This window comes from Babylonia areolata, chromosome 3 (genome assembly GCF_041734735.1).
Source record: "Babylonia areolata isolate BAREFJ2019XMU chromosome 3, ASM4173473v1, whole genome shotgun sequence".
Taxonomy (NCBI): Eukaryota; Metazoa; Mollusca; class Gastropoda; order Neogastropoda; family Buccinidae; genus Babylonia; species Babylonia areolata.
In genome coordinates this window covers 57,980,156-58,005,653 of record NC_134878.1, presented here as the reverse complement: position 1 = coordinate 58,005,653, position 25,498 = coordinate 57,980,156, and the positions used below count along the sequence as shown (strand labels likewise).

At 43.8% G+C, this 25,498-nt stretch overlaps 1 protein-coding gene across 1 annotated transcript; it reads left to right on the top strand.

Moving 5' to 3' along the window:
* On the top strand, window positions 1-24,623 carry LOC143280644 (WD repeat-containing protein 70-like). The gene is given in 17 exon segments (XM_076585370.1): window positions 1-40; window positions 1,458-1,547; window positions 2,214-2,538; window positions 2,540-2,732; window positions 4,842-4,901; window positions 5,497-5,630; window positions 6,631-6,784; window positions 7,344-7,420; window positions 13,376-13,556; window positions 13,951-14,050; window positions 14,871-14,955; window positions 15,793-15,931; window positions 18,111-18,211; window positions 19,191-19,270; window positions 22,038-22,154; window positions 22,866-23,034; window positions 24,275-24,623. Coding segments are annotated over 17 exon segments (2,130 nt in total). The 5' UTR covers window positions 1-9; the 3' UTR covers window positions 24,369-24,623.
* Window positions 24,624-25,498: the final 875 nt, after the last annotated feature.

Here is a 25,498-nt window from a genome sequence, read left to right as displayed (position 1 = left end):
ACATTCAAAATGGCTGACTCTAAAAACATAGCGAAAGAAGGTAAGCGTCGATGTTACAAATATATTGATATATCTATCAAACATTTAAGTGATTGTTATTGCTCAGCACGTATATATGCTTCAGTGTGATATGGTCGTTCTTTTACATCATCTCTCAAACGTGTTAGATATGTTTTCTCATTCGTTGTATCGACGTTTGCGATGCACACTGATACTATAATTAAAGTGTGTGAAGTCACAAAGCAGAGTGATTATTTATGATGTCATGCAAAACAGATGAATTGGCCTCTAATCTTTATCATCGCAAAGTATTACCACTTATGCTGCTGCTCGTCTATAAAATTATTATCGCGATGAACTACTACCCACTATTGACGCATCTGCTACTAGTATTACCAGTATAATTACTACTAATAGTATAATCATATCACTACTACCGCGACTCCCGAGTTCATAGCGATAATGGCCACTGCAAAAGATATGATCCAGATCCTTATCCTTATCCTTCTGTTTCTGCTACTACTTCTACTACTACTACTACTACTACTACTGTTGCTGCTGTTCCTACAGTACATATCAACACAAGGGTCAGGCCAAGTACAAAAGCAAAAAGAATGTTGTAAAGAAATAAGTGCACCACTCTGTATTCTGTTCATGACACTGGCCCTAGGAACGAAGGCAGCTGATTGGATTTGGAAGAAAGCAGAAGCAACAACAATCTTCTAAATAAAGTATCCTGGAATTTCTGGCCAGTAACTGAGTAAGGCTCACAGTCACCTGTATAGCCAAAAACTTTGACTGAATCTAACATTTGTGAGTATTTAGATCTTTAAATACTTTACTGATGTATACAATATAAAAGTCAGTTGTTTCTGACTAAATGACCATCAGAGGAGGCGGTTTCTGTTCCCAGTATCTGGACTAGAATTTGGTGGAGAGTGTCATGCAGAAGTTACATCCACACTCTTTCAGCCAAGAGGGCTCTAGGACAGTCGGCATTGGAATTAGTTCCAACAGACCAGCTATAGGTCCCCAGACTGCAGCACAAAGACCAGTCAGTCTTGTCTCCCAGTTTAAGAGCCATATTCTTCACAAAAGACTAAGCTCTAAATGAATTCTCATTGCAGTGGAGAGATTATTGATCAAACAGCTCTTACTTGGCTTTTTGCCCAACTGCAAGCTTCTGTTTTTACTGATAATGAGTTAAATGCATACAACATATTGCAGCATGGTTTTAGATACAAAAGATCTCATTGTTTTAGAAGTAATAGAAGACTTTACTTTAAAAAAGAATTTTAGAGAAACCTTTTAATTCATGAGTCATTTTATCTCCTATCCTGAAAGCAGTATTCTTTACATTGCAGGTGTATGTCACTGTGGTGTGTGTATGTGTGTGTGTGTTTGTGTGTGTGTGTGTGTGTGCACGCCACTGACATACTGTGTTGTACTGTTTTCAGGGGGAGAGAAGAAGGCGAGGACGTTTGACTTTATGGCCATGTTTCAGGAGGCCAGACAGACAGCAATTGAGAGAACACAGGCCTCCAGAGGTTGGTCACCGCCCTCTGTCAGCATACTGTCTGTCTGTCTATCACTCTTCCTCACACTCTGACACATAAACAGTCACATGCATGCATACACACACACATTTACCCCCTACCCCCTACCCCCCTCCACACACACACCCACACACACACATATGCATGCATGCATACACACAGACACATGTACATGCACACACGCACACATGCATGCACACACATAGTGACATACACACACACACACAAGCGCGCTTTTGTACTTTCCTGATGTAAGCTCTCTCTCTCTCTCTGTCTCTCTGTCTCTCTCTCTCTCTCTCACACACACACACACACACATTGTCTCCAGCTGTTAATTACCAGTAACATCAGTTTTCATTGTTTTGATTTTTTGTTATTGTGTAAAATTTAAGCATGAAGATATATTCTGTGACTCACTCCTGTCCAGCCACAGCACTGAGCACACCTTCTGCTCCATTCACCACCACCACCACCACCAATACTACAGTAAAAATGGTAAAGCACAACATCAAACCACAGTATAGTTGACTGTTACGTTTTCCAGATTGAAGATGCTCCACTTTTAACATAATCACAAAATGTAATATTGATATGGCCTTCAGTTATGTCATTTTGCATCAAAAACCATGAAAGTATGTGTCGTTCTTTTTCTGTCAGAGGATACAGAGACGGTTTTAACAGATGCAGACAAGATAGAGGAGCTGGTTTCCCGCACAACACAGAAACAAACACCCAAGGCCAAAACCAGCAGCTCCGAAAGCTCAAGCGGCAGTGACTCTGACAGTGACGATTCTGCATCCTCGTCAGGCCAGGACAAACTCTCCTCCTCCAAACCTGGACACAGCAAACCCTCCAAAGACAAAAGGAGAAAACCGCACACTGCAGACAGTGACGATGATGGGGTGGTGGGGCCTCCCTTGCCGCCTGGGTTCAAACCTCTTGGGGCATCATCTGGTGGCAGCACACAACAGGATGAAGACGTGGTGGGCCCCCCTCTCCCCCCAGGTTTCAAACCCACAGGTGAACAGAGCTCAGGGTAAGGTGGACGTTTCCCGGTCCAGTGGTCAGGGTGAGGACGGAAGGAAGAAGAAGGGGGAGAGTCTTGTGGGTCCCCCACTTCCAGGGGCTAGGCCACCAGACTCTGACGAGGAGGAAGAGGAGGAAGAGGAAGAAGAGGTCAGACATTGGTTTGTCAGTCGTATGTTTGTTTGTTTGTTTGTCTGGGCTTGTCAGTCAGTTTGTGTGTCAGACGGTCTGTCTGCCTGTTGTCAGATTATGTTGTTCAATTTTTCTGTGTGCTGACAGAGCTAGCATATTGATCTCAGCATTTCGTAGGTAATGGCTGTAGGTGGGTGGAAGCATTTGGTTTGGTATCATGTATTGTGAATTCATTGCAACAATTTGATTTTGAGCTTGGACAAGAAAAACAGTGTTAGTCACCTTAATTGAAATGAAAGAAACCAGCTGCACACACGCATGCACAAGCTTGTGTGCACATGCATGCACATACACACACACAGAGTCCATCCTGTATCCTGCCCTTACTCCCCCACATGCACAGCTTATACACACACACTCACTCACACACATGCACACTCACACACACACACACACACACACACACACACACACTCACACATACATACAAACACAATGTTCAAAATGTGTGCTTTGTTATATTAGGTCAAATGGTATAATGGCAGCAAATAATTTGTATTACTCTTTTTATCACAACAGATTTCTCTGTGTGAAATTCAGGCTGCTCTCCCCAGGGAGAGCATGTTGCTACACCGAAAGTGCCACCCTTTTTTTCTTTCTTTATTTTTGTGTGTGTATGTTTTCCTGTCTGCAGTTTTTGGGGTGTTTTTTTGTATCGAAGTGGATTTTTCTACAGAATTTTGCCAGGGACAACCCTTTGGTTGCCATGGGTTCTTTTACATGCACTAAGTGCATGTTGCACACGGGACCTCAGTTTATCATCTCATCCAAATGACTAGAGCCCAGACCACCACTCAAGGTCTAGTGGAGGGGGAGAAAATACTGGCGACTGTGCTGGGATTCGAACCAGTGTGCTTAGATTCTCCGGCTTCCTAGGCAGACACGTTACTTTTAGGCCATCACTTCACATAATCCCCACCCACCCACCCACCCACCCCTGACCCCCTCATTTCTCTACTGGTTGATGACAACCTGCACCATTGCAGCCGTTCATTAGCCACTCAGCTTCACACCAGCATGGTGTGTGAAGTGTTTGCATTTTATAGCATGCTGTGACTTACATAGTGATGGCATTTCTTCCAGTGTTTCCTGTTACACACTGTTGCTATCCTGATATATATCTGCCCAATATCAAACCATTGTTGTGTTGTCGCTCAGACAAATAAGATAAAACACATCTCATGTGTAGTGAAGAATATGTGTAATAACTGAAAAGTAACAAACAGAAACTAGACTGTCATCTTCTATGGCCCTGACCGTTGTTGTTCATCTGCCGCCCTCTATATTCCCCAAGCATCAAGGAAGATATTTCTAATGACAATAACTTTCGACACAACACCCATCAGTTGTGGATGCAGCAGCTAGCAGAGTTGCCTCACTTGGCTGGAACTGATGGTGTCATTATGAGATGTATGTGAACAGACCCTCCCATTCTCAACTGTGCGTGTAGCAGGGTGTTATGTTATGAACTTGATATGTCACGTCAGGAAGTAAGACCTATGGACACAGATCATTTTCTTTTCAATCGCCAAAGACGTGGAACAAGCTCCCTGATAACCTCTGTCATTTTGATTCCCTCACATCTTTTAAATCTTGTCTCAAAATTCACATTTTCCCTCAGCTATAAGTTCAATTGTGGCAGGTCCACTTCCTTTGCTTTAGCTGTGCTTGACTATGTGTGTATACATATGTATGTGTACATAACTATATGCATATATATGAATGTGTATTGTGTGTGTGTGTGTGTTTATGTAAGTTTGTGCCTGCCTATGTGTGCGTTTGTGTTAAGGTAGCTGTTAGATACACATGTATTTTAAAATATATGCATACATTGTGTGTGTGTGTGTGTGTGTGTAGTCACATTTTGGTGTGTGTATGTAACATTGATGTAATGTTTTATGTTAACAAAAGCGTTTTTGTAAAGCACTTAGAGCAGATTTCTGGACAGTGTGCTATATATATAAGTATCCATTATTATTATAATTATTATGATCATTGATTCTTTTCACCATTTGCTTGTGTGTGTGTGTGTGTGTGTGTGTGTGTGTGTGTGTCTGTGTGTTGCAGACTTTGCAGAGCAAGATCCCCATCAGTCATGAAGTGGTGTTGAACCATGGCTCTAAAACAGTGAGTCAGTGAATAAGTGTTCGCTTCAGCTTTTTTTCTTTTTTTTTATCCACTTCTTTTAGTCAATGAATAGTAAAATGCAGGAACAAAAGAAATATCAACAGATACTTAGCTGCACATGTGCTGCTGAATGGTGGCTACTTTCAGTATGGCATTCAAAATATTCACCACACATATACACAGTTATGTATGTATGATAGTCAGTCATGTCTGACTATGACCACCGGAACAGCAGAACATCTGCTGTCCTGACTGTCTGGGCTAGAATTTGATAATAATGGAGCATCTGCTGTCCTGACTATCTGGGCTAGAATCTGATGATAGTGGAGCATGTCTCGCCCAGGTTACATCCCCACTGTCTTGGCCAAGAGGGTTTTAGGACAGTTGGCGTTGGGATGGTTCCCAAAAGCCAACTAGCCCCAGAGGCTGCAACACAAAGAGCCAGATATAAGCCTAGTGTTGTGCCTGTGCATGCACCCATTGCAGTGCATTTGCACACACACACACACACACACACACACACACACACACATTTGCAGTCAGTATATATATATATATATATATATATATATATGTACAATGTGTATACCTCCAGGTGTCAGCACTGAGCTTGGACCCGTCAGGAGCACGCCTGGTGACAGGAAGTCTGGATTATGATGTTCGATTCTGGGACTTTGCGGGCATGGATGCCAGTCTACAGTCCTTCCGTACACTGCGCCCGTGTGAAAGGTGTGTGTGTGTGTGTGTGTGTTTTGTTGTTGTTGTTCATTGATTTTTGCATCTTTTCACAAGGATGGGGAAAATATTTTTGTGTGGTGGTGGAATTGGTTAGAGTGCTTGAGGCTCACCCGAGTTACCTAGGTTCATTCCTCGGTGTTGGCACACTCTGGTGGATTGAGGGTGGAGATTTTTTTTTCTGATCTCCCAGCTTAACATATGTGCATGCCTGCTAGCACCAGAACCACTTCCCATGTGTATACACACGCAGAAGTTCAAACATACAGGCTGAAGATCTTGTAGTCTATGTCAGCATTCAGTGAGTTATGGAAACGATAATGAAGCACACCCCCGAAAGTGGAATATGGCTGCCTACATGGCAGGGTAAAAACGGACATGTGCATAAAAACCTATTGACACATGCAAGAGAACATGAGAGTTGCAGTCCACAAACACAGAGGAAGGAGAATAAGGGAGTGGCAGGTTCAGAGGTTGGAAGGGTGGTGGTGGCGTAATGGATGTGGGAGAAGTGGCCTTTAATATTATTATTGATACATCTGTGTACTCGTTTGCACAGCAGCCTGTTTGCCAGATTAGAGCCAACTTACAGAGCTCTGCTTTTTGGCACTCACCATTCGTTTCTTGTGTATGTGGTGTGTGTTATTGTGCGTGAATGTGAACATGGGGTGTGTGTGAGTGTGTGTGTGTGTGTGTGCCGTATCTGTGTATGTGTGTGTGTCATTGTCATTTTTTTTACTTTTTCCATGGTCCTTTGTCTTTTGTTAGAAGGGGTTTTTTTTAATGATTTTGTTGGGGGGGTTTTTACGCTGTGTTTATTATTTGTTTGTATGGTGGTGTTCCTTAATATAAAAGCTAGATTTCACTTTGAAAATATTTGTAATGATTTCACACGCACGTGCGCGCACACACATACACACACACACACGCACACACACACACACACACGCAAAGAGAAGAAAAAAAATCAGACCGTGTTTGTGGTGTGTTGCAGCCATCAGATCAAAGGTCTGGAGTACAGCACCACAGGGGATGTAATTCTGGTCATCTCCGGCAATGCTCAGGCCAAGGTCATCGATCGTGATGGCTTTGAGAAGTGCGAGTGTGTCAAGGGAGACCAGTACCTGGTGGATCCTTCCAGCACCAAGGTAAGGGGGGGTGGAAGGGGGGAAGCACTGAGCTGTGCAGTGATTCAGAGAGCTGTGAGTGTGACCTTAGTCTACCATGTTGTACCCACCAGTAATGATTTATCCATAACACCCACTTAGTTCCCTTGGACTGAGTACAGATATTTTCGAACTGAACACTGTGTACCCACAATACTGATTTATCCATAAACCTGCTTAGTTCCATTGGACCGAGTACAGATATTTTCGAACTACACTGTGTACCCTCAATACTGATTTATCCATAAACCTGCTTACTTACCTTGGACCGAGTACAGATGTTTTTGAACTGCATTGGGTATGTACGGTTTTGCTTTCTCAATCAGTTGTCGGTGCTTTTAGCTTGTTGGCTTTAGCCTTTATTTTGTTCGCTAGTGCTTTTGATTTTGTCAGTGTGAATACATTTCTAGAGATCAAAGATCAAATACATACAGTCATTTTTATATACAATCATTCTAATGCCATTGATTTTTTTATGTGTGTGTGTGTGCACATTGATGAATGCATATGTGTGTTTGTGTGTGTGTGTGTGTGTGTGCAGGGTCACACAGGAATGCTGAATGATGGATGCTGGAACCCTAAGCTACGAGAAGAGTTCATGACATGCTCCATTGATGGGTATGTCGCATTGTCAGCAGTTTATGACGAACACACAGAGTGGTTTGCTTTTGACGAAAGTTTGAACCCACAGTGTCCTGACTGTTGATTTGTGGCACGAACTACTAGTTCTTCCTCAACAACTGTGATCATTACTGTACACGCATTTTTTTTAAAATTCCCCCCTAATTCCTCCACCCCCACCCCCACCCCCGCCCCCACCCCCATGAATGCTCTGTCAGACAAGTGTGAAGGCCCTGTGGTGTGTGTGTGTATGTGTGGACAGTGCCACCACCACAACACCCACAAAATATGTATGAAACACATGTTAAAGCCTGGTGTCTGTGTGTACGTGTTTGTGTACAGTATGGTGAGGATCTTGGATGGGAATACACCCTTCAAACACAAGAGCATCGTGTGTTGTGTGTGCGTTGTGTGTTTATATACATCACAATGAAGATTTGAGATTTGAACATGTCCTAGAAACACAAGGGCATCATGTGTGTTTCGTGTGTGTATGTTGTGTATGTGTTTCATGTGTGTTGTGTATGTGTACAGCACAGTGAAGATCTGAGACATAAACACGTGACAAGCACAAGGGCACCATGTTTGTTGCGTGTGTATGTTGTGTGTGTGTCATGTGTGTGTCCAGCACAGTGAAGATCTGGGACATTAACTCACTCGATACTAACAGCGGGTATTTCCGTTGTCCGTTTCCAACCGGTTTTATACGAACAACGAGTACTGCCGTTCCGACCTTCAAAAATTTCCACAAGTGACGTCGTAACCCGGTGTCACAGACACAGCCATCCAGGTTACAGCCTAATTAGCATAGGTCAACCTCTGACCACTGGAGTGGCTGGCACGTCGCTTGTTGCTGTGCTGTTGAGCTATTTTTGTCGTCACCCAGGCCTTTGTGTTCAGACAAACAACAATGGCGTCGCAACCCAGCACGAGTGGTACACAGAGCAGACAAGGAAGGCGTGTTTACACCCTAAGAGAAGCCGTAGAACTGGTCCAAACTGAAGGATCAGATGTCGAAGATGGTGAAGAAGACGAGGAGAGTGATTTTTTAGCATCCGAGGCGAGTGAAAATGAAAGTTTGTCGGACATCGAACCTGAAGTGGAAGAGCAGAGAGGCGTGGCAAGCGATGCAGGCAGTGACAGTGAAAGAGAGGCAGGCGCACACGGCCTACTGGCTGACCAGAGCATGGACACTTTTCTGAAATTTATGAGCAAAGAGTGGCATGAGGATTTTAGTTTTTTCCCTGCCATACCACCTTACACTGACCAAGAACTGCACGGACTGCAATTACAAGGGATGACTGGCCACGCCCCTATAGACTTTTATGACGCGATATTCGACAACGCGATCATGACGCATATTGTTGAAGAAACGAACCGATATGCCGCTCAGTCCCTTCAACAGAAAGGTGTTCTGCCACCCCACAGTCTCTTTAGGAAGTGGAAGAACACCACAGAGAATGAAATGACTGGATTCTTGGCGATACTTATACACATGGGTCTCGCCCATAAACCACAAGTGGCTGACTACTGGTCAACTAACCCTATCCTGGTATCACCATTTGCTGCCAACATCATGTCCAGGGATAGATTCAATCTACTTCTGGCCATGCTGCATGTCTCGAACAATGAAGAATATATTCCTCGGGGAGAAGAAAACCACAATCCTCTCCACAAAATCCAGCCTGTCTACACCCATCTGCGAGACAGATTCAAGGCCCTCTACATCCCAGAGGAGAACATCTGCCTTGATGAGGCAATGTGCCCATGGAGGGGGAAGCTGAGCTTCAGGGTGTACATGAAGGACAAGCCTGTCAAATGGGGGATCAAACTATACGAGCTGTGTGAGTCGTCATCAGCTTATGTGTTTGATTTCGAAATTTTTGGTAACGTCCCCAACATCAGCAACAAACCGGTGGATGTGGTAATGAGAATAGCAGAGCCCCTCCTGAATAAAGGCCGGACAGTCTATGTAGACAACTATTACTGCTGCCCTGAGCTGGCGGAGAAGCTGGTGATGCAGGATACTCACTGTGTTGGGACTGTGCGGCCGAACAGGAAGGGTATGCCCAGACAGCTGGTTTCTGCAGCCCCACCACGCGGCCATGTATACGCTTTACGCCAAGGTATGTAGTAATTTTATTTATCATGAGTTTGTTTCCCTATCATAATATGTTCACACAATAATTTATAAATCATACATCCTCCAGGATATACTTTTTTCCACATATGGTTGTGTTACAACTGATATTATGAATATGATCTGTTCATTTGTACTTCATCTACATCACATATACAAATACTGTTGACACATCTGTGGTGTGTGTAAAGGTACACAGGCATTGTTGAGTTTGTGTGTGTGTGTGTATGCATTTGTGTGTGTGTGTGTGCATTTGTGTGTGTGTGTGTGTGTGTGTGTGTTTGTGTGCATTTATGTGTGTTGTGTGTGTGTGTGTGTGTGCATTTGTGTGTGTGTGTGTGTGTGTGTGTGTGTGTTTGTGTGCATTTATGTGTGTTGTGTGTGTGTGTGTGTGTGCATTTGTGTGTGTGTGTGTGTGTGTGTGTGTGTGTGTGCACATGACTGTGTGTGTGTGCATTTATGTGTGTGTGTGTGTGTGTGTGTGTGTGTGTGTGTGTGTGCACATGACTGTGTGTGTGTGTGTGTAAGTGTGCATTAGTGGTTGTGGTGGTGGTAGTGGTGTGCGTGGTGTGTGTGTGTTTTCTTTTCCACTGCAACTGTTTCCCTAATTCTCTGTGTACATGTGCTATAGGTGCAGTAGGTGTCCTGAAGTGGATGGACAAGAAGGCAGTGCACCTGATCACCACCAAGATGGACCCAGCTGAGATGGAGGAGGTCACCACAAGGACAGGCAGGAAACTGAAGCCTAAAGCTGTCCAAGACTACATAGTCAACATGGCTGGAGTTGACCGCAGTGACCAGCTCATGGCCTACATGCCGCTCAATCGGAAGACAATGAAGTGGTGGAAAAAATTATTTTTTCACCTCTTCACTCTCTCTCTTATCCAGGCATCCATCCTCCATGACAAGTACCAGAGGAGTCAAGGAGGATCTAGGATGTCCCTGAAAAAGTTCATTGTCATAATTGGCAATGAACTCAATGCCAGATATCAAGCTGGTGTTGCTGCTGACCAAGCCACTGCCCAGGCCGTTGCCCAGGCTGCTGCCCAGGTCATCGCCCAGCCCATTGCCCAGCCTGTTGCCCAGCCTGCTGCCCAGCCCCGTCCTCCAGGACTTGTGCCCACCCCACAGGCTCGCCTTCAAGGTGCACACTTTTCCACTGTTCTTCCTCCACGACCCAGTGGAAAGAAGAACTTCAGGAAATGCCATGTTTGTACTGCACGGCGCAAACGCTATCCTGAGGTCAAATTTCGGGAAAGCCCAAACTGGTGCGCCAAATGTGGTGTAACTTTGTGTGATAAGCTGTGCCAGGGAAGAGACATCACTTGTTTTCAAGTGTATCACACCATTGCAGATTATGCAAATTATTAGAAGAGATTATGTGCTTTTTTTTTTTTTTTTTTTTGTTGCTTTTTTTTTTTTCCATGTGTAGACAGCGGCTGTTTTGGATATCAAATAGTGAGGTTTTTGGCCCTATGATTAATGTTAGTGTATTCTTACAGTACAGAAACTTTCAAATGATTACCAGTGTGATGTGTGTGAAAAATTTTTTTTTTCAAGAACAATATGGATTACCTAGACAAGAAAGATCATCGTAAAGGATACCCCATCTCCATCCAACTACAGAGAGAGTACCACAGACTGAAGAGCTGCTTACTGTGCTTATTCACTATATCAGTAATCATGTCTCCAAATTTCAAGACTGTGTGACATCTCTTTTTCTTTTTTTTCTTTTTTTTTCCAGACCATACTTATACCTACTGTTTTGAAGAATGCCACTTGACAAATTACCAATTAGCAACTTTTATGATATTTATTTTAACTCATTTGTATGATGCAGAAACTCTCAAACAGCCATTTTTTTACACTCTACAGGGTTTGACAATGCAGTTTATGTGGAAAATAACCCTTTTTTCAACAATGCTGTGAATTTCATCACTATGATGTGCAACCACCCTCAATTTTGTTGTCGTAAAAAAGGTAATCCTATTTATCTCTGGCTACAAAAGGTGAACCATAACAGTAAGAGCTTTGAAAAATTGTGCTCTTCTTATTCACTTTATCTGTAATAATGTCTCCAAATTTCAAAATCATGTGTCTTTTATTTTTTTTTTAATGAATTGTTTTCAAACCATACTGATGCCTTGTGTACTAAAGAATGCCGTATGACAAATTGCCAATTGGCCACTTGCATGTTATTTATTTTTGCTCATTTGTATGATGCAGAAACTCTCAAATAGCCATTTTTTTACATTCTACAGGGTTTCTCAAAGTGATTTATGTGGAAAATAACCCTTCTTTCAACAATGCTGTGAATTTCATCACTATGATGTGCAACCACCCTCAATTTTGTTGTCGTAAAAAAGGTAATCCTATTTATCTCTGGCTACAAAAGGTGAACCATAACAGTAAGAGCTTTGAAAAATTGTGCTCTTCTTATTCACTTTATCTGTAATAATGTCTCCAAATTTCAAAATCATGTGTCTTTTATTTTTTTTTTAATGAATTGTTTTCAAACCATACTGATGCCTTGTGTACTAAAGAATGCCGTATGACAAATTGCCAATTGGCCACTTGCATGTTATTTATTTTTGCTCATTTGTATGATGCAGAAACTCTCAAATAGCCATTTTTTTACATTCTACAGGGTTTCTCAATGTGATTTATGTGGAAAATAACCCTTCTTTCAACAATGCTGAAAATTTTCCTTCTATGCATTTGGAACCACCCTCAATTTCGTTGTTGTAAAAAAAACTATGTTTTATCACTCCAGCTACAAAAAATGAACCATGAAAGTAAGGGCTATGAAACTTAGCACCATGCTTATTCCATTTATCAATAAACATGTCTCAAAATTTCAAGTCATTGTGTTTTGTCATTATTTTTTGGTGATTTTTTAAAAAACCTATACAAACGCCCAGTATCCACAGGAACACGTGATTACAAAAAGCCCAGTATCGAGTGAGTTAACACGCCCTACAAACACAATGGCACCATGTTTGTTGTGTGTGTGTGTGTTGTGTGTGTGTACAGCATAGTGAGGATCTGGTACATGAACATGCCCTGCAAACATAAGGGCATCTTGTGTGTTGTGTGTGTGTGTTTCATGTTTGTTGTGTATGTGTACATCACAGTGAATATTTGAGACATGAACACGGCCTACAAACACAAGGACACCATGTTTGTTGTTTGTGTATGTTGCATGTGTGTTATGTGTGTGAGGATCTAGATTGTGAACACAACCTAAGAACACAAGGGCATCATGTGTGTTGTGTGTGTGTTGTATGTGTGTACAGCACAGTGAGGATCTGGGATTTGAATACGCCCTACAAACACAAGGGCATCATGCATGTTGTGTGTGTGTTGTATGTGTGTTATGTGTATGTACAGCACAGTGAGGATCTAGGACAGTGAACACACCCTACAAACACAAGGGCATCATGTGTGTTGTGTGTGTGTGTTGTATGTGTGTACAGCACAGTGAGGATCTAGGACAGTGAACACACCCTACAAACACAAGGGCATCATGTGTGTTGTGTGTGTGTGTTGTATGTGTGTACAGCACAGTGAGGATCTGGGACAGTGAACACACCCTACAAACACAAAGGCATCATGTGTGTTATGTGTGTGTTGTATGTGTGTACAGCACAGTGAAGATCTGGGACATGAACATACCCTACAAACACAGTGGCATCATGTGTGTTGTTTGTGCGTTGTTGGTGTGTACAGCACAGTGAGGATCTGGGACGTGAACACGCCCTACAAACACAAGGGCATCATGTGTGTTGTATGTGTGTTGTTTGTGTGTACAGCACAGTGAGGATCTGGGACGTGAACACGCCCTACAAGCACAAGGGCATCATGAAGCCCAAAGGTCAGGGAGGTCGGCGCCAGGTGCCCACAGCCTGCACCTATAGCAACGACGGCCGCTACATGGCTGCTGCCTGTCAGGATGGATCCATCCAGCTCTGGGACCACAACAAACACACCTTTGTGAGTAATACCTGTGTACAGTCTGTTTGAGAACCTCTGTAAACAGAGCTTTGTGAGTAACTGACACCTGTAAACACACCTGTGTGAGAACCTTTGTAAACATACCACATAGTGTGCTTGAGAAATGTGTGTATCTGATAGTGTGGTTGTGCAGTATGTGTACCTGATAGTGTGTTTGGGTGTGTTATCTATGTTAATCATGGTATATGTGCGTTTGGGTGTGTTATCTATGTTAATCATGGTATGTGTTTCCTGGAGAAATGTGCGTAACTGATGGTATGTTTGTGCGACAGGCGCATCTGATAGTGTGTTTGGGTGTGTTTGTGTATGTTAATTACGGTACGTGTCTCCATCCAGGTGAAGTGTGTACAGTGTATCAGGTGTGTGTCCCCAGGTGAACGTAGCCATGCAGAACAAGACGGCTCACACCCCAGGCTCTGACACATCCTGTCTGCGTTACTCCTACGACAGCCGGGTGTTGGCATCCAGGGGAGGTCAGTCAGGCCTGTCTGGTTGTTGTTTTTTTCCTCCCCGCCCCGCCCCGCCCCCCTTTCCTAATGAAATGTGATAGATTTTGTTTCAAGGAGGTGTTGTAATTTGTATTTCTTTTTATCACAACAGATTTCTCTGTGTGAAATTCGGGCTACTGTCCCCAGGGACAGCCCGTCACTACACTACAGCACCACCCTTTTTTTTTTTCTTTTTTTTTTCCTGCATGCAGTTTCATTTGTTTTTCCTATCGAATTGGATTTTTCTACAGAATTTTGCCAAGAACAACCCTTTTGTTGACGTGGGTTCTTTTACGTGCGCTAAGTGCATGCTGCATACGGGACCTCAGTTTATCGTCTCATCCGATTGACTAGCGTCCAGACCACCACTCAAGGTCTAGTGGAGGGGGAGAAAATATTGGCGGCTGAGCCGTGATTTGAACCAGCGCGCTCAGATTCTCTCACTTCCTAGGTGGACGCGTTACCTCTAGGCCATGACTCCACAGGGTGTGTGGACTGATTCATATACACTACACCACATCTCCTGTTATGATTTTTTTTTTTTTTTTTTTTTTTTAGATTTTTTTTTTTTTTCAAAGGTAGCAGATGTCTGTGACATCATTCTTTGAGTATAACCCCTCTTGCCACCACCACCAAATCTATACAAGGCATGAACCTCCGGCCCCCACAGCCCCCAATAGTGTACTCAGTAGTGTTAAAGTCTTTTTTTTTTTTCATTGATATTTAATCTTGTGAATGGGACAAAAGGTCAGTTGTATTGACTGTTGTGAGGTCAGCCAGATGTGACAGTGTCTACCTGTTACAGGTGACGGCACCCTCAAGTTGTGGGACCTGAGGAATTTCCGGCAACCTGTACACAAGGCTGAGGGTCTCTTCAACATGTTCCCCATGTAAGTAACAATAGTCGTTATGTTGAATACCTCCTGTGTGCATTTGTGTAAACAGAGTGAGTCTATGTTTTAACCCGGTGTTCGGTTGTCTGTGTGTGTGTGTGTGTCCGTGGTAAACTTTAACATTGACATTTTCTCTGCAAATACTTTGTCAGTTGACACCAAATTAGGCATAAAAATAGGAAAAATTCAGTTCTTTCCAGTCATCTTGTTTAAAACAATATTGCACCTCTGGGATGGGCACAAAAAAAAAATTAAAAAAGAAGCCTAATTATATGCAAACTGCATTTACTGTTATATTTATATTTTTTGTATTCTCTAAACTTGGCACTTTGACCTCTTATTCTGACACAACAACAACAGGAGTCATTATTATCATTTTTTGTTCAAACAGGAACTTCTTTTGCTAAGCATGGAATTTTTATTTATTTTGCAAACGTTTTGGTGCAGATAGTAAAAAAGGGAAATTACTCTGTAATTAATGCTAGCGGACTTAATTTATCACAAGTGAGTCTTGAAGGCCTTGCCTCTCTTGTATTGTATTGTGTTGTATTGTTTTGTACTGTATTTTGTATTGTACTGTATTGTATTGTGTTGTACTGTTGTTGAATGTGACATTCAAGTAGCTGCCCCTCAGTCATTAACTCAGTACAGCGCCACACCTGAAGAATGAAACTAGGCCCAGGTTTTGGAGCACACAGTCATGTGTATTACTCCAGTTGTAGCTCTGTGTGTGAGTGTGTTGTTCTAATAAAAATTTCCGTGTGTGTGTGTTGCACTAATAAAATTTACATGTGTTTGTGTGTGTGCGCGTGCGCGCGTGTGTGTGTGTGACAGGACCAATTGTATCTTCAGCCCTGACGATCGGATGATCATCACAGGTGTGTCTCTGGACAAGGGAGAGAAATATGGCCGTGCTGTGTTCTTTGACAGAGACACCTTCGAGAAGGTGTACGAGATTCCCATCGAAGGAGGGGTAAGACTTTCCTCATGCCTTCTTGTCGGTGCTCCCGAACAACGTACAGTGGCATGTGAAATGGCATGAGACTGCATGACTTACTGAAATGAAATACACACCAGTCAGTGGAAAGGAGTCGTTAGGTTAGTGAAGGAGCGTATACAGGCACACACATATATGTATGCACACGCATGCACGCATTTTCATTTACACACACACACACACACACACACACACATTCTTTCTCTCTCTTTTCTCTCTCTCTCTCTCTCAGTACACATGCACTCGCATATACACACAGACTTATATATGCAGTCACATAAGCATTCACTTGCATGGACACGTGCATGCACACACACATTTGCACAGACACTCACACACGTTCATTGAACCTAACATTGGGGACTAACTTTTTTTCTTTTTTTTTTATGATCAAGTATAAGAAATATAATCAGATGGATGTTGCACCAGGATGATGAGGTTAAAAGTGACGATGACGACAGTAATGATAATAAAAATGGTGGTGTATACTCAAAGGGTGATGATAATGATACTGATGATGATGACTATAGTAATACTGATAAAACAGCAATAATGTTCGCAGTATGGTATTGATAATGAATGGGATTTACTCAAAGGGTAATGATATCATAACGATACTGATGAAGATGACTATGGTATATATATGACAGTCAGTCGTGTCCGATAATGACCATCAGAACAGCAGAGGAGGCAACTGCTGTTCCAACTGTTTGGGCTAGAATTTGATTATAGTCTTGCCCAAGTACACCCCCACTCTCTCGGCCAAGAGGGTTTTAGGACAGTCAGCGTTGGGATGGTTCCCAAAGGCCAACTAGCCCACAAGGCTGCAGCACTAAGAGCCAGTGCAATTTTGCCTCCTAGTTTGAGAGTCATAGTCCTTCACAAAAGACTATGCTGTAAATGGTTTCCCATTGACTGGAGAAACCATTGATAATACAGCTCTCACTTTGCTGTTGGGCCAAATGTAAACTTATGTCAATCTGTGATATTTGTATTTGTATTTCTTTTTATCACAACAGATTTCTCTGTGTGAAATTCGGGCTGCTCTCCCCAGGGAGAGCGCGTCGCTACACTACAGCGCCACTCTGACACTAACATTTATTTGTTTTTGTATTTGTATTTCTTTTTATCACAACAGATTTCTCTGTGTGAAATATAAGCCGAGTGTTGGGCTAAACTATGGTAATACTGATGAAACAACAGTGATGTTTGCTGTATGGTGTTAATAATAATGGCGATGATAATGATGATGACTATGGTAATACTGATAAGACAACAGTGATGCTTGCAGTATGGTGTTGATAATGATGGCGTCTACTCAAAGGGTATTGACAATGAAATTGATGATGGTGACTATGGTAATACTGATAAAAAAAACAGTGATGCTTGCAGTATGGTGTTGATAATGATGGCGTCTACACAAAGGGTAATGACAATGAAATTGATGATGATGACTGTGGCAATACTGATAAAACAAGAGTGATGCTTGCAGTATGGTTTTGATAATGATGTTCATGGTGATGATGATGATGATGATACCACTGACAATGATGACATGATGTACAGAGCTTGGTGCGCTCAAAGGGTGATGACAATGATGACTATGGTAACACTGATAAAACAACTGTGATGTTTGCAGTATGATGTTAATAATGATGGTGATGTTGATGACTGACACCACTGACAATGACGCGATGATGTAAAGAGCGTGGTGCGCTCAGAGGGTGATGACAGTGATACTGATGATGATGACTGTGGTGACACTGTTAAAACAGCAGTGATACTTGCAGTGTTGTGTTGATAATGATGGTGATGATGATGATGATGATGACTGACAACAATGACAATGACGACATGATGTACATAGCGTGGTGCGCTGAAAGGGTGATGACAGTGATACTGATGATGATGGCTATGGTAACGCTGATAAAGCAACGGTGATGTTTGCAGTATGGTGCTGATAATGATGACGATGATGATGATGACACCACTGGCAACAATGACATGATGATGTAAAGAGTGTGGTGCGCTCAAAGGGTGATGACAATGATACTGATGATGATGACTATGGTAACACTGATACAACAACAGTGACGTTTGCAGTATAGTATAATAATGATGATGACACCGCTGACAATGACGACATGATGTACAGAGCGTCGTGCGCTGTCTGTGGCACCCAAAGCTGAACCAGATGGTGCTGGGCTGTGGGGATGGTCAAGCACGCCTCTACTACGACCCCAAGAAAAGTCACAGGTTGCTGGCCTCTCTTCTGTTCTCTGTCGGTGTCTCTGTCCTTGTTGTCTGCCTCTTTTTCTCTTTTCTTGTTTCCATTGACTTGTCTCTGCTGATTGATCACTGTGGGTGGTGTGTCACTATATGACTGGTGGCTGTGTGTGGTGTGTCACTATAGGACTGGTGGCTGTGTGTGGTGTGTCACTATATGACTGGTGGCTGTGTGTGGTGTGTCACTATAGGACTGACGGCTGTGTGTGGTGTGTCACTATAGGACTGGTGGCTGTGTACGGTGTGTGTCACTATATGACTGGTGGCTGTGTGTGGTGTGTCACTATAGGACTGGCGGCTGTGTGTGTGTGTGGTGTGTCACTATAGGACTGGCGGCTGTGGGCTGTGTGTGGTGTGTCACTATAGGACTGGTGGCTGTGTGTGGTGTGTCACTATAGGACTGGTGGCTGTGTGTGGTGTGTCACTATAGGACTGGTGGCTGTGTGTGGTGTGTCACTATGGGACTGGTGGCTGTGTGCGGTGTGTCACTATAGGACTGGTGGCTGTGTGTGGTGTGTCACTATAGGACTGGTGGCTGTGTGCGGTGTGTCACTATGGGACTGGTGGCTGTGTGTGGTGTGTCACTATATGACTGGTGGCTGTGTGTGGTGTGTCACTATAGGACTGGTGGCTGTGTGTGGTGTGTTACTATATGACTGGTGGCTGTGTGTGGTGTGTCACTATATGACTGGTGGCTGTGTGTGGTGTGTCACTATAGGACTGGTGGCTGTGTGTGGTGTGTCACTATAGGACTGGCGGCTGTGTGTGTGTGTGGTGTGTCACTGTATGACTGGTGGCTGTGTGTGGTGTGTCACTATAGGACTGGCGGCTGTGTGTGGTGTGTCACTATATGACTGGTGGCTGTGTGTGGTGTGTCACTATATGACTGGTGGCTGTGTGTGGCGTGTCACTAAATGACTGATGGCTCTGTGTGTGTGTGTGTGTACAGGGGAGCCATGCTGTGTGTGGTGAGGAAAAAGCGCAAGGAGAGACAAGCGGAAATGGTGCTGGCAGACCACATCATCACACGTCAGTCCTCTCTCTCTGTGTATCTCTCTGTGCCTCCTCCCCTCTCCACTCCTCTGCTCGGCTCTTCCGCTCCTCATGGACTGCTTCTGACTGTCTTTGTCTTCACTCACACCCCCTGTCCCCCATTTCCTGCTCTTCCCCCCACCCTTCCTTCCCCTTGCCACTTTGGGCATGTGTCCGTAACGTTGATGCTGTAAGCTCTGTGTGTGGTGTTAGTGCTGTGAGCTGTAAGCTTTGTGTGTGTGGTATTAACACTGTCAGCCATAAGCTGTGTGTGTGGTGTTGATGCTGTCAGGCATAAGCTGTGAGTGGTGTTGACACTGTCAGTCTTAAGATGTGTGTGTGTGGTGTTGATGCAGTCAGCCGTAAGCTGTGTACATGTTGTTGACGCTGTCAGCCATAAGCTGTGTATGGGATTGATGCTGTCAGCCATAAGCTGTGTGTGTTGTTGACACTGTCAGCCATAAGCTGTGTGTGTTGTTGACGCTGTCAGCCATAAGCTGTGTGTGTTGTTGACACTGTTAGCCATAAGCTGTGTGTGTTGTTGACGCTGTCAGCCATAAGCTGTGTGTGTTGTTGACACTGTCAGCCAAAAGCTGTGTGTGTGTGTTGTTGACACTGTCAGCCATAAGCTGTGTGTGTTGTTGACGCTGTCAGCCATAAGCTGTGTGTGTTGTTGACACTGTCAGCCATAAGCTGTGTGTGTTGTTGACACTGTCAGCCATAAGCTGTGTGTGTTGTTGACACTGTCAGCCAAAAGCTGTGTGTGTGGTGTTGACGCTGTCAGCCATAAGCTTTGTGTGGTGTTGACATTGTCAGCCATGAGCATTGTATGGTGTTGACACTGTCAGCCATAAATTGTGTGTTGTGTTGACACTGTCAGCCATAAGCTGTGTGTTGTGTTGACACTGTCAGCCATAAGCTGTGTGTGGTGTTGACACTGTCAGCCATAAGCTGTGTGTGATGTTTATCCTGTCAGCCATAAGCTCTGTCATGTTGACACTGTCAGCCAGAAGCTGTGAATGGTGTTGATGCTATCAGCCATAAGCTGTGTGTGATGTTGACGCTATCAGCCATAAGCTGTGTGTGTGGTGTTGACACTGTCAGCCATAAGCTGTGTGTGGTGTTGACGCTGTCAGCCATAAGCTCTGTGTGTGGTGTTGACGCTGTCAGCCTTGACCATTGTATGGTGTTGACACTGTCAGCCATAAATTGTGTGTGTTGTGTTGACACTGTCAGCCATAAGCTGTGTGTGGTGTTGACACTGTCAGCCATAAGCTGTGTGTGTGGTGTTGATGCTGTCAGCCATAAGCTCTGTGATGTGACACTGTCAGCCAGAAGCTGTGAATGGTGTTGATGCTATCAGCCATAAGCTGTGTGTGATGTTGACGCTGTCAGCCATAAGCTGTGTGTGGTGTTGACACTGTCAGCCATAAGCTGTGTGTGGTGTTGACGCTATCAGCCATAAGCTGTGTGTGATGTTGACGCTGTCAGCCATAAGCTGTGTGTGGTGTTTACACTGTCAACCATAAGCTGTGTGTGTGGTGTTGACACTGTCGGCCATAAGCTGTGTGTGGTGTTGACACTGTCAGCCATAAGCTGTGTGTGTGATACTGATGCTGTCAACCATAAGACTGGACCATGTTGGTGTTTGTCCTATGGTTCCCTCCTGTCCTTCCTGCCCCCTTTGTCCTCTGTAGGTTTCTGTGGTGGGGTGGGTTGTTTTTTTTTTTTGTTGTTTTTTTGATTTATTGTTTGTGATTTTGTTGTTGGGTGGGATTTCAGGTTATTTTTTGGTTTTCTTGTTGTGCTTTGGGTTTTTTTTTTATGGGGGGAGTTACAGTTTTAGTTCGTTCTGTTTATCTTTTCTTCTTCTTGTTGTTTTCACGTTCATGTATGTTCTTTGTCTTTTTTTTTTGTGATAGTTTTTTTCTTAAAGAAACAAATTGATTTGGAGCCCTTCTCTGACTGAACCACGAATCATCATCTTGAAACGGACAGTGTTTGATCCTCTGTTCATCTTCAGTGTCCCCCCCGCGCCCCCACCACACACACGCCCCATTGGCTCCATGTTTATGATGTGTTCCTTTCCTTGGAGTCATTTTCATCTTTTCCCAACAATGTGACAATGTAGAGTGATGGCCTCGAGGTAACACGTCCGCCTAGGAAGCGAGAGAATCTGAGCGCGCTGGTTTGAATCATGGCTCAGCCGCCAATATTTTCTACCCCTCCACTAGACCTTGAGTGGTGGTCTGGACGCTAGTCATTTGGATGAGACGATAAACTGAGGTCCAGTATGCAGCATGCACTTAGCGCAATTTTGTAGAAAAATCCACTGCGATATGAAAAACAAATAAAACTGCACGCAGGCAAAAATACAACAACAACAAAAACAAAAAAAAAAAGGGTGGTGCTGTAGTGTAGCGACGCACTCTCCCTGGGGAGAGCAGCCCGAATTTCACTCAAGAGAAATCTGTTGTGATGAAAAGAAATGCAAATACAATGTGGAGACGATTGTGTGTTGCAGCCTGTGCCTTGCCGATGTAGAGAAATCTGTTGTGATAAAAAGAAATACAAATACAATGTGGAGACGATTGCATGTTGCAGCCTATGCCTTGCCGATGTAGAGAAATCTGTTGTGATAAAAAGAAATACAAATACAATGTGGAGATGATTGTGTGTTGCAGCCTATGCCTTGCCGATGTAGAGAAATCTGTTGTGATGAAAAGAAATATAAATACAATGTGGAGACGATTGCGTGTTGCAGCCTATGCCTTGCCGATGTTCCGTGAGGGCCGGCCCACCAGCACACGGAAGCTCGAGGAGAAAGTGAGGAAGGACCCTGTGAAGACTCACCGCCCTGATCTCCCGGTCACCGGACCTGGTCAGTGCGCTTGTCCTGTCCCTGTGTGTGTGTGTCGGGGGATGGTGTGTTGTGGTGGTGTTGTTCATCTTGTGCTTCAAACAGCGTTATGTTTCTTCTTCACATGCATTTGTTTTGTGATTGTGTACATGCCTTACGTGTGTTGTTATTCTTTTTTCTTTTTTTTCTTTTTTTTTCTATATGTCACAATATGCGTATTTATTTGATTTGTTTTGTTAGTATGAAAAAAAAAATATATATATATATTTATATTGTTGTGGTACATTAATGTGCTTGTTTCATTTGACATCGTTCGACCAAAGTTGTGATTGAAAAAAAAATTTTAATAAAAATAGTATATATATCTATGTCTCTCTCTCTCTCTCTCTCTCTCTCTCTCTCTCTATATATATATATATATATATATGTATGTATGTATGTATATGTAGTTTTGGTATGTTGATATTCTTGTTTCATTTGACATTGTTGGACTGAAGTTGTGATTCAGCATGTATGTATTGTTATTGTATACTCAACACCCTCAAAAGGGGCAGCAAAAAAGAATATACATTTCTTTTGATCATTGATCATGTGCATGTATAAATGAATACTTATAATATGTTCATGTCTTCTGGTTTTGCCATGTATGTTTGTCATAGAGCTTCAAGAACATGCGTTATAGCAAGATGTGTCAGTGAATGAATAAATATTGACTGCTCCATGTGACCTCAGGCACGGGAGGTCGTGTAGGGGCAAAGGGCGCCACGCTGTCACAGTATGTGGCTCAGTCCATCGCCTTGCGCAAACCTGACCCCTACGAGACGGACCCCCGAGGGGCCATTCTGCGCCATGCCAAGGACGCTGAGAAAAACCCGTACTGGGTGGACACCGCCTACACCAAGTAAGTTCAGCACCACAGCCTGTCTATGGCAGCCACCCAACAGGCTTAGTAGCCGAGTGGATAAAGAAAGCGTTGGGCTTTCAGTCTGAGGGTCCCAGGTTCGAATCTCGGTAACGGCGCCTGGTAGGTAAAGGGCGGAGATTTTTCGGATCTTCCAGGTCAGCATAATTTCCAGACCTGTTTGTGCCTAAACCCCCTTTGTGTGTATACGCACGCAGAAGATCAAATACGCACGTTAAAGATCCTATGATCCATGTCAGCGTTCGGTGGGTTATGGAAACAATAACACACTCAGCATGCACATTCCTGAAAATGGAGTGTGGTTTCCTACATGGCGGGGTAAATAAACAAAACCGTCATACACGCAAAATGTTACATGTCTGTCTGAACGTGTATGTGTGCGTGACTGGAACCTGACTGAGTGACACAGGAAAGGAATGATGAGCGCCGAAATGGCAGCCTTTCAATCAGCACTACCCAGGTGGGCAGCCTGTCATGCAAATGACCCTGTGTTTGTACAGCACTTAGAGCTTGATCTCTGACCAAGGATAGGCGTTATATAAGTATCCATGTCATCATTATCATCAAGTAAGTCAGCACCACAGCCTGTCTGTGGCGGTGGCTGTCTCTGGCTCCTGTGGTGATGTATTTTGGATGATGTTTGGGACGGGCGCAGTAGCCGAGTGGTTAAAGCGTTGGACTTTCAATCTGAGAGTCCCGGGTTCAAATCACGGTGACGGCGCCTGGTGGGTAAAGGGTGGAGATTTTTACGATCTCCCAGGTCAACATATGTGCAGACCTGCTAGTGCCTGAACCCCCTTCGTGTGTATATGCAAGCAGAAGATCAAATACGCACGTTAAAGATCCTGTAATCCATGTCAGCGTTCGGTGGGTTATGGAAACAAGAACATACCCAGCATGCACACCCTCAAAAATGGAGTATGGCTGCCTACATGGCGGGGTAAAAACGGTCATACACGTAAAAGCCCACTCGTGCGCATACAAGTGAACGCAGAAGAAGAAGAAGAAGGATGATGTTTGGGAGTTTGCGTATGTGTATGCACATTCACAAGTTCGCTGAGATATGCTTTGTGTGTGTGTGTTTTTTTTTAGATGCACATATTAGTATGTATGTTCACTGGGTCAAATGGGGTGCGTGGTGTGGATTGATGTGGTGTTGATGTTGAAATAGCAGTTTGCAGCTGTACGGAACTATGATGGTGGTGTTGATTGTCTGCAGGACCCAGCCTGTCCCCATCTTCCAGCCCCCGGAGGAAGAGGAGAACAAGGAGGAGGAGGATGAACCAGTGTGGAAGAAACAGAAAACAGCCTAGAAGCAGAAAGACTTGTTGTAGAAAGATTGACGAAAAAAGGTGGTAGACAGATTAAGATGCTTATCCATGAAAGAGGTGACGTTTGAATCACAGTCTCGCCCGTTGGGGTTATGCTGCTGGTTAAGCATCCACCTGGCAGATGTGGGTTTGTTTGGTGTGTATGGACTTGTCTGAACGCAGCGACGTGGTCTCCTTTTATATTGCTTTACAGTGCTGTTTTGTACACTGTGGAAATACATCATTTTACACAACACAGCTGTGGCTGGGTCTCTCTGTTCCACATCTTGACGGAATGCAACTGCTGTTGAAGATCTCAAGTTTTTGAAGTTGGAAAACCCATCAGTCTTTTTCCCCTTGACCATTGAACTTTGTTGTCATTAGTGCGCCAAGAACTTGAAGTGCAGTTACTGCTTTTGTGTGTGTGTGTGTGTGTGTGTGTGTGTGTGGTGCCATTGATTTGATGAAAGAAAGTAATCGAGTCCCAAGAGAAAGAAGTCCAAATAGATTATGGCGACTGATATCCAGACCTGTAAGCTCTGTCCTATCTCAGTGAGGTGACAGCCCTTCACGGACAAGAACATTGTCTTATTTCAGTGAGGTGACAGCCCTTCATTGACAAGAACACTGTCTTATCTCAGTGAGGTGACAGCCCTTCATTGACATGGACACTGTCTTATCTCACTGAGGTGACAGCCCTTTATAGACACGGACACTGTCTTATGTCAGTGAGGTGACAGCCCTTCATTGTCAAGAACATTGTCTTATCTCAGTGAGGTGACAGCACTTTACTGACAAGAACACTGTCTTAGCTCAGTGACGTGACAGCCCTTCGTTGACAAGAACATTCTTATCTCAGTGAGGTGACAGCCCTTCACTGACACGGACACTGTCTTATCTCACTGAAGTGACAGCCCTTCACTGACACGGACACTGTCTTATCTCACTGAGGTGACAGCCCTTCACTGACACGGACACTGTCTTATCTCAGTGAAGTGACAGTCCTTCATTGACAAGAACACTGTCTTATCTCAGTGAGGTGACAGCCCTTCACTGACACGGACACTGTCTTATCTCACTGGGGTGACAGCCCTTCACTGACACGGACACTGTCTTATCTCAGTGAGGTGACA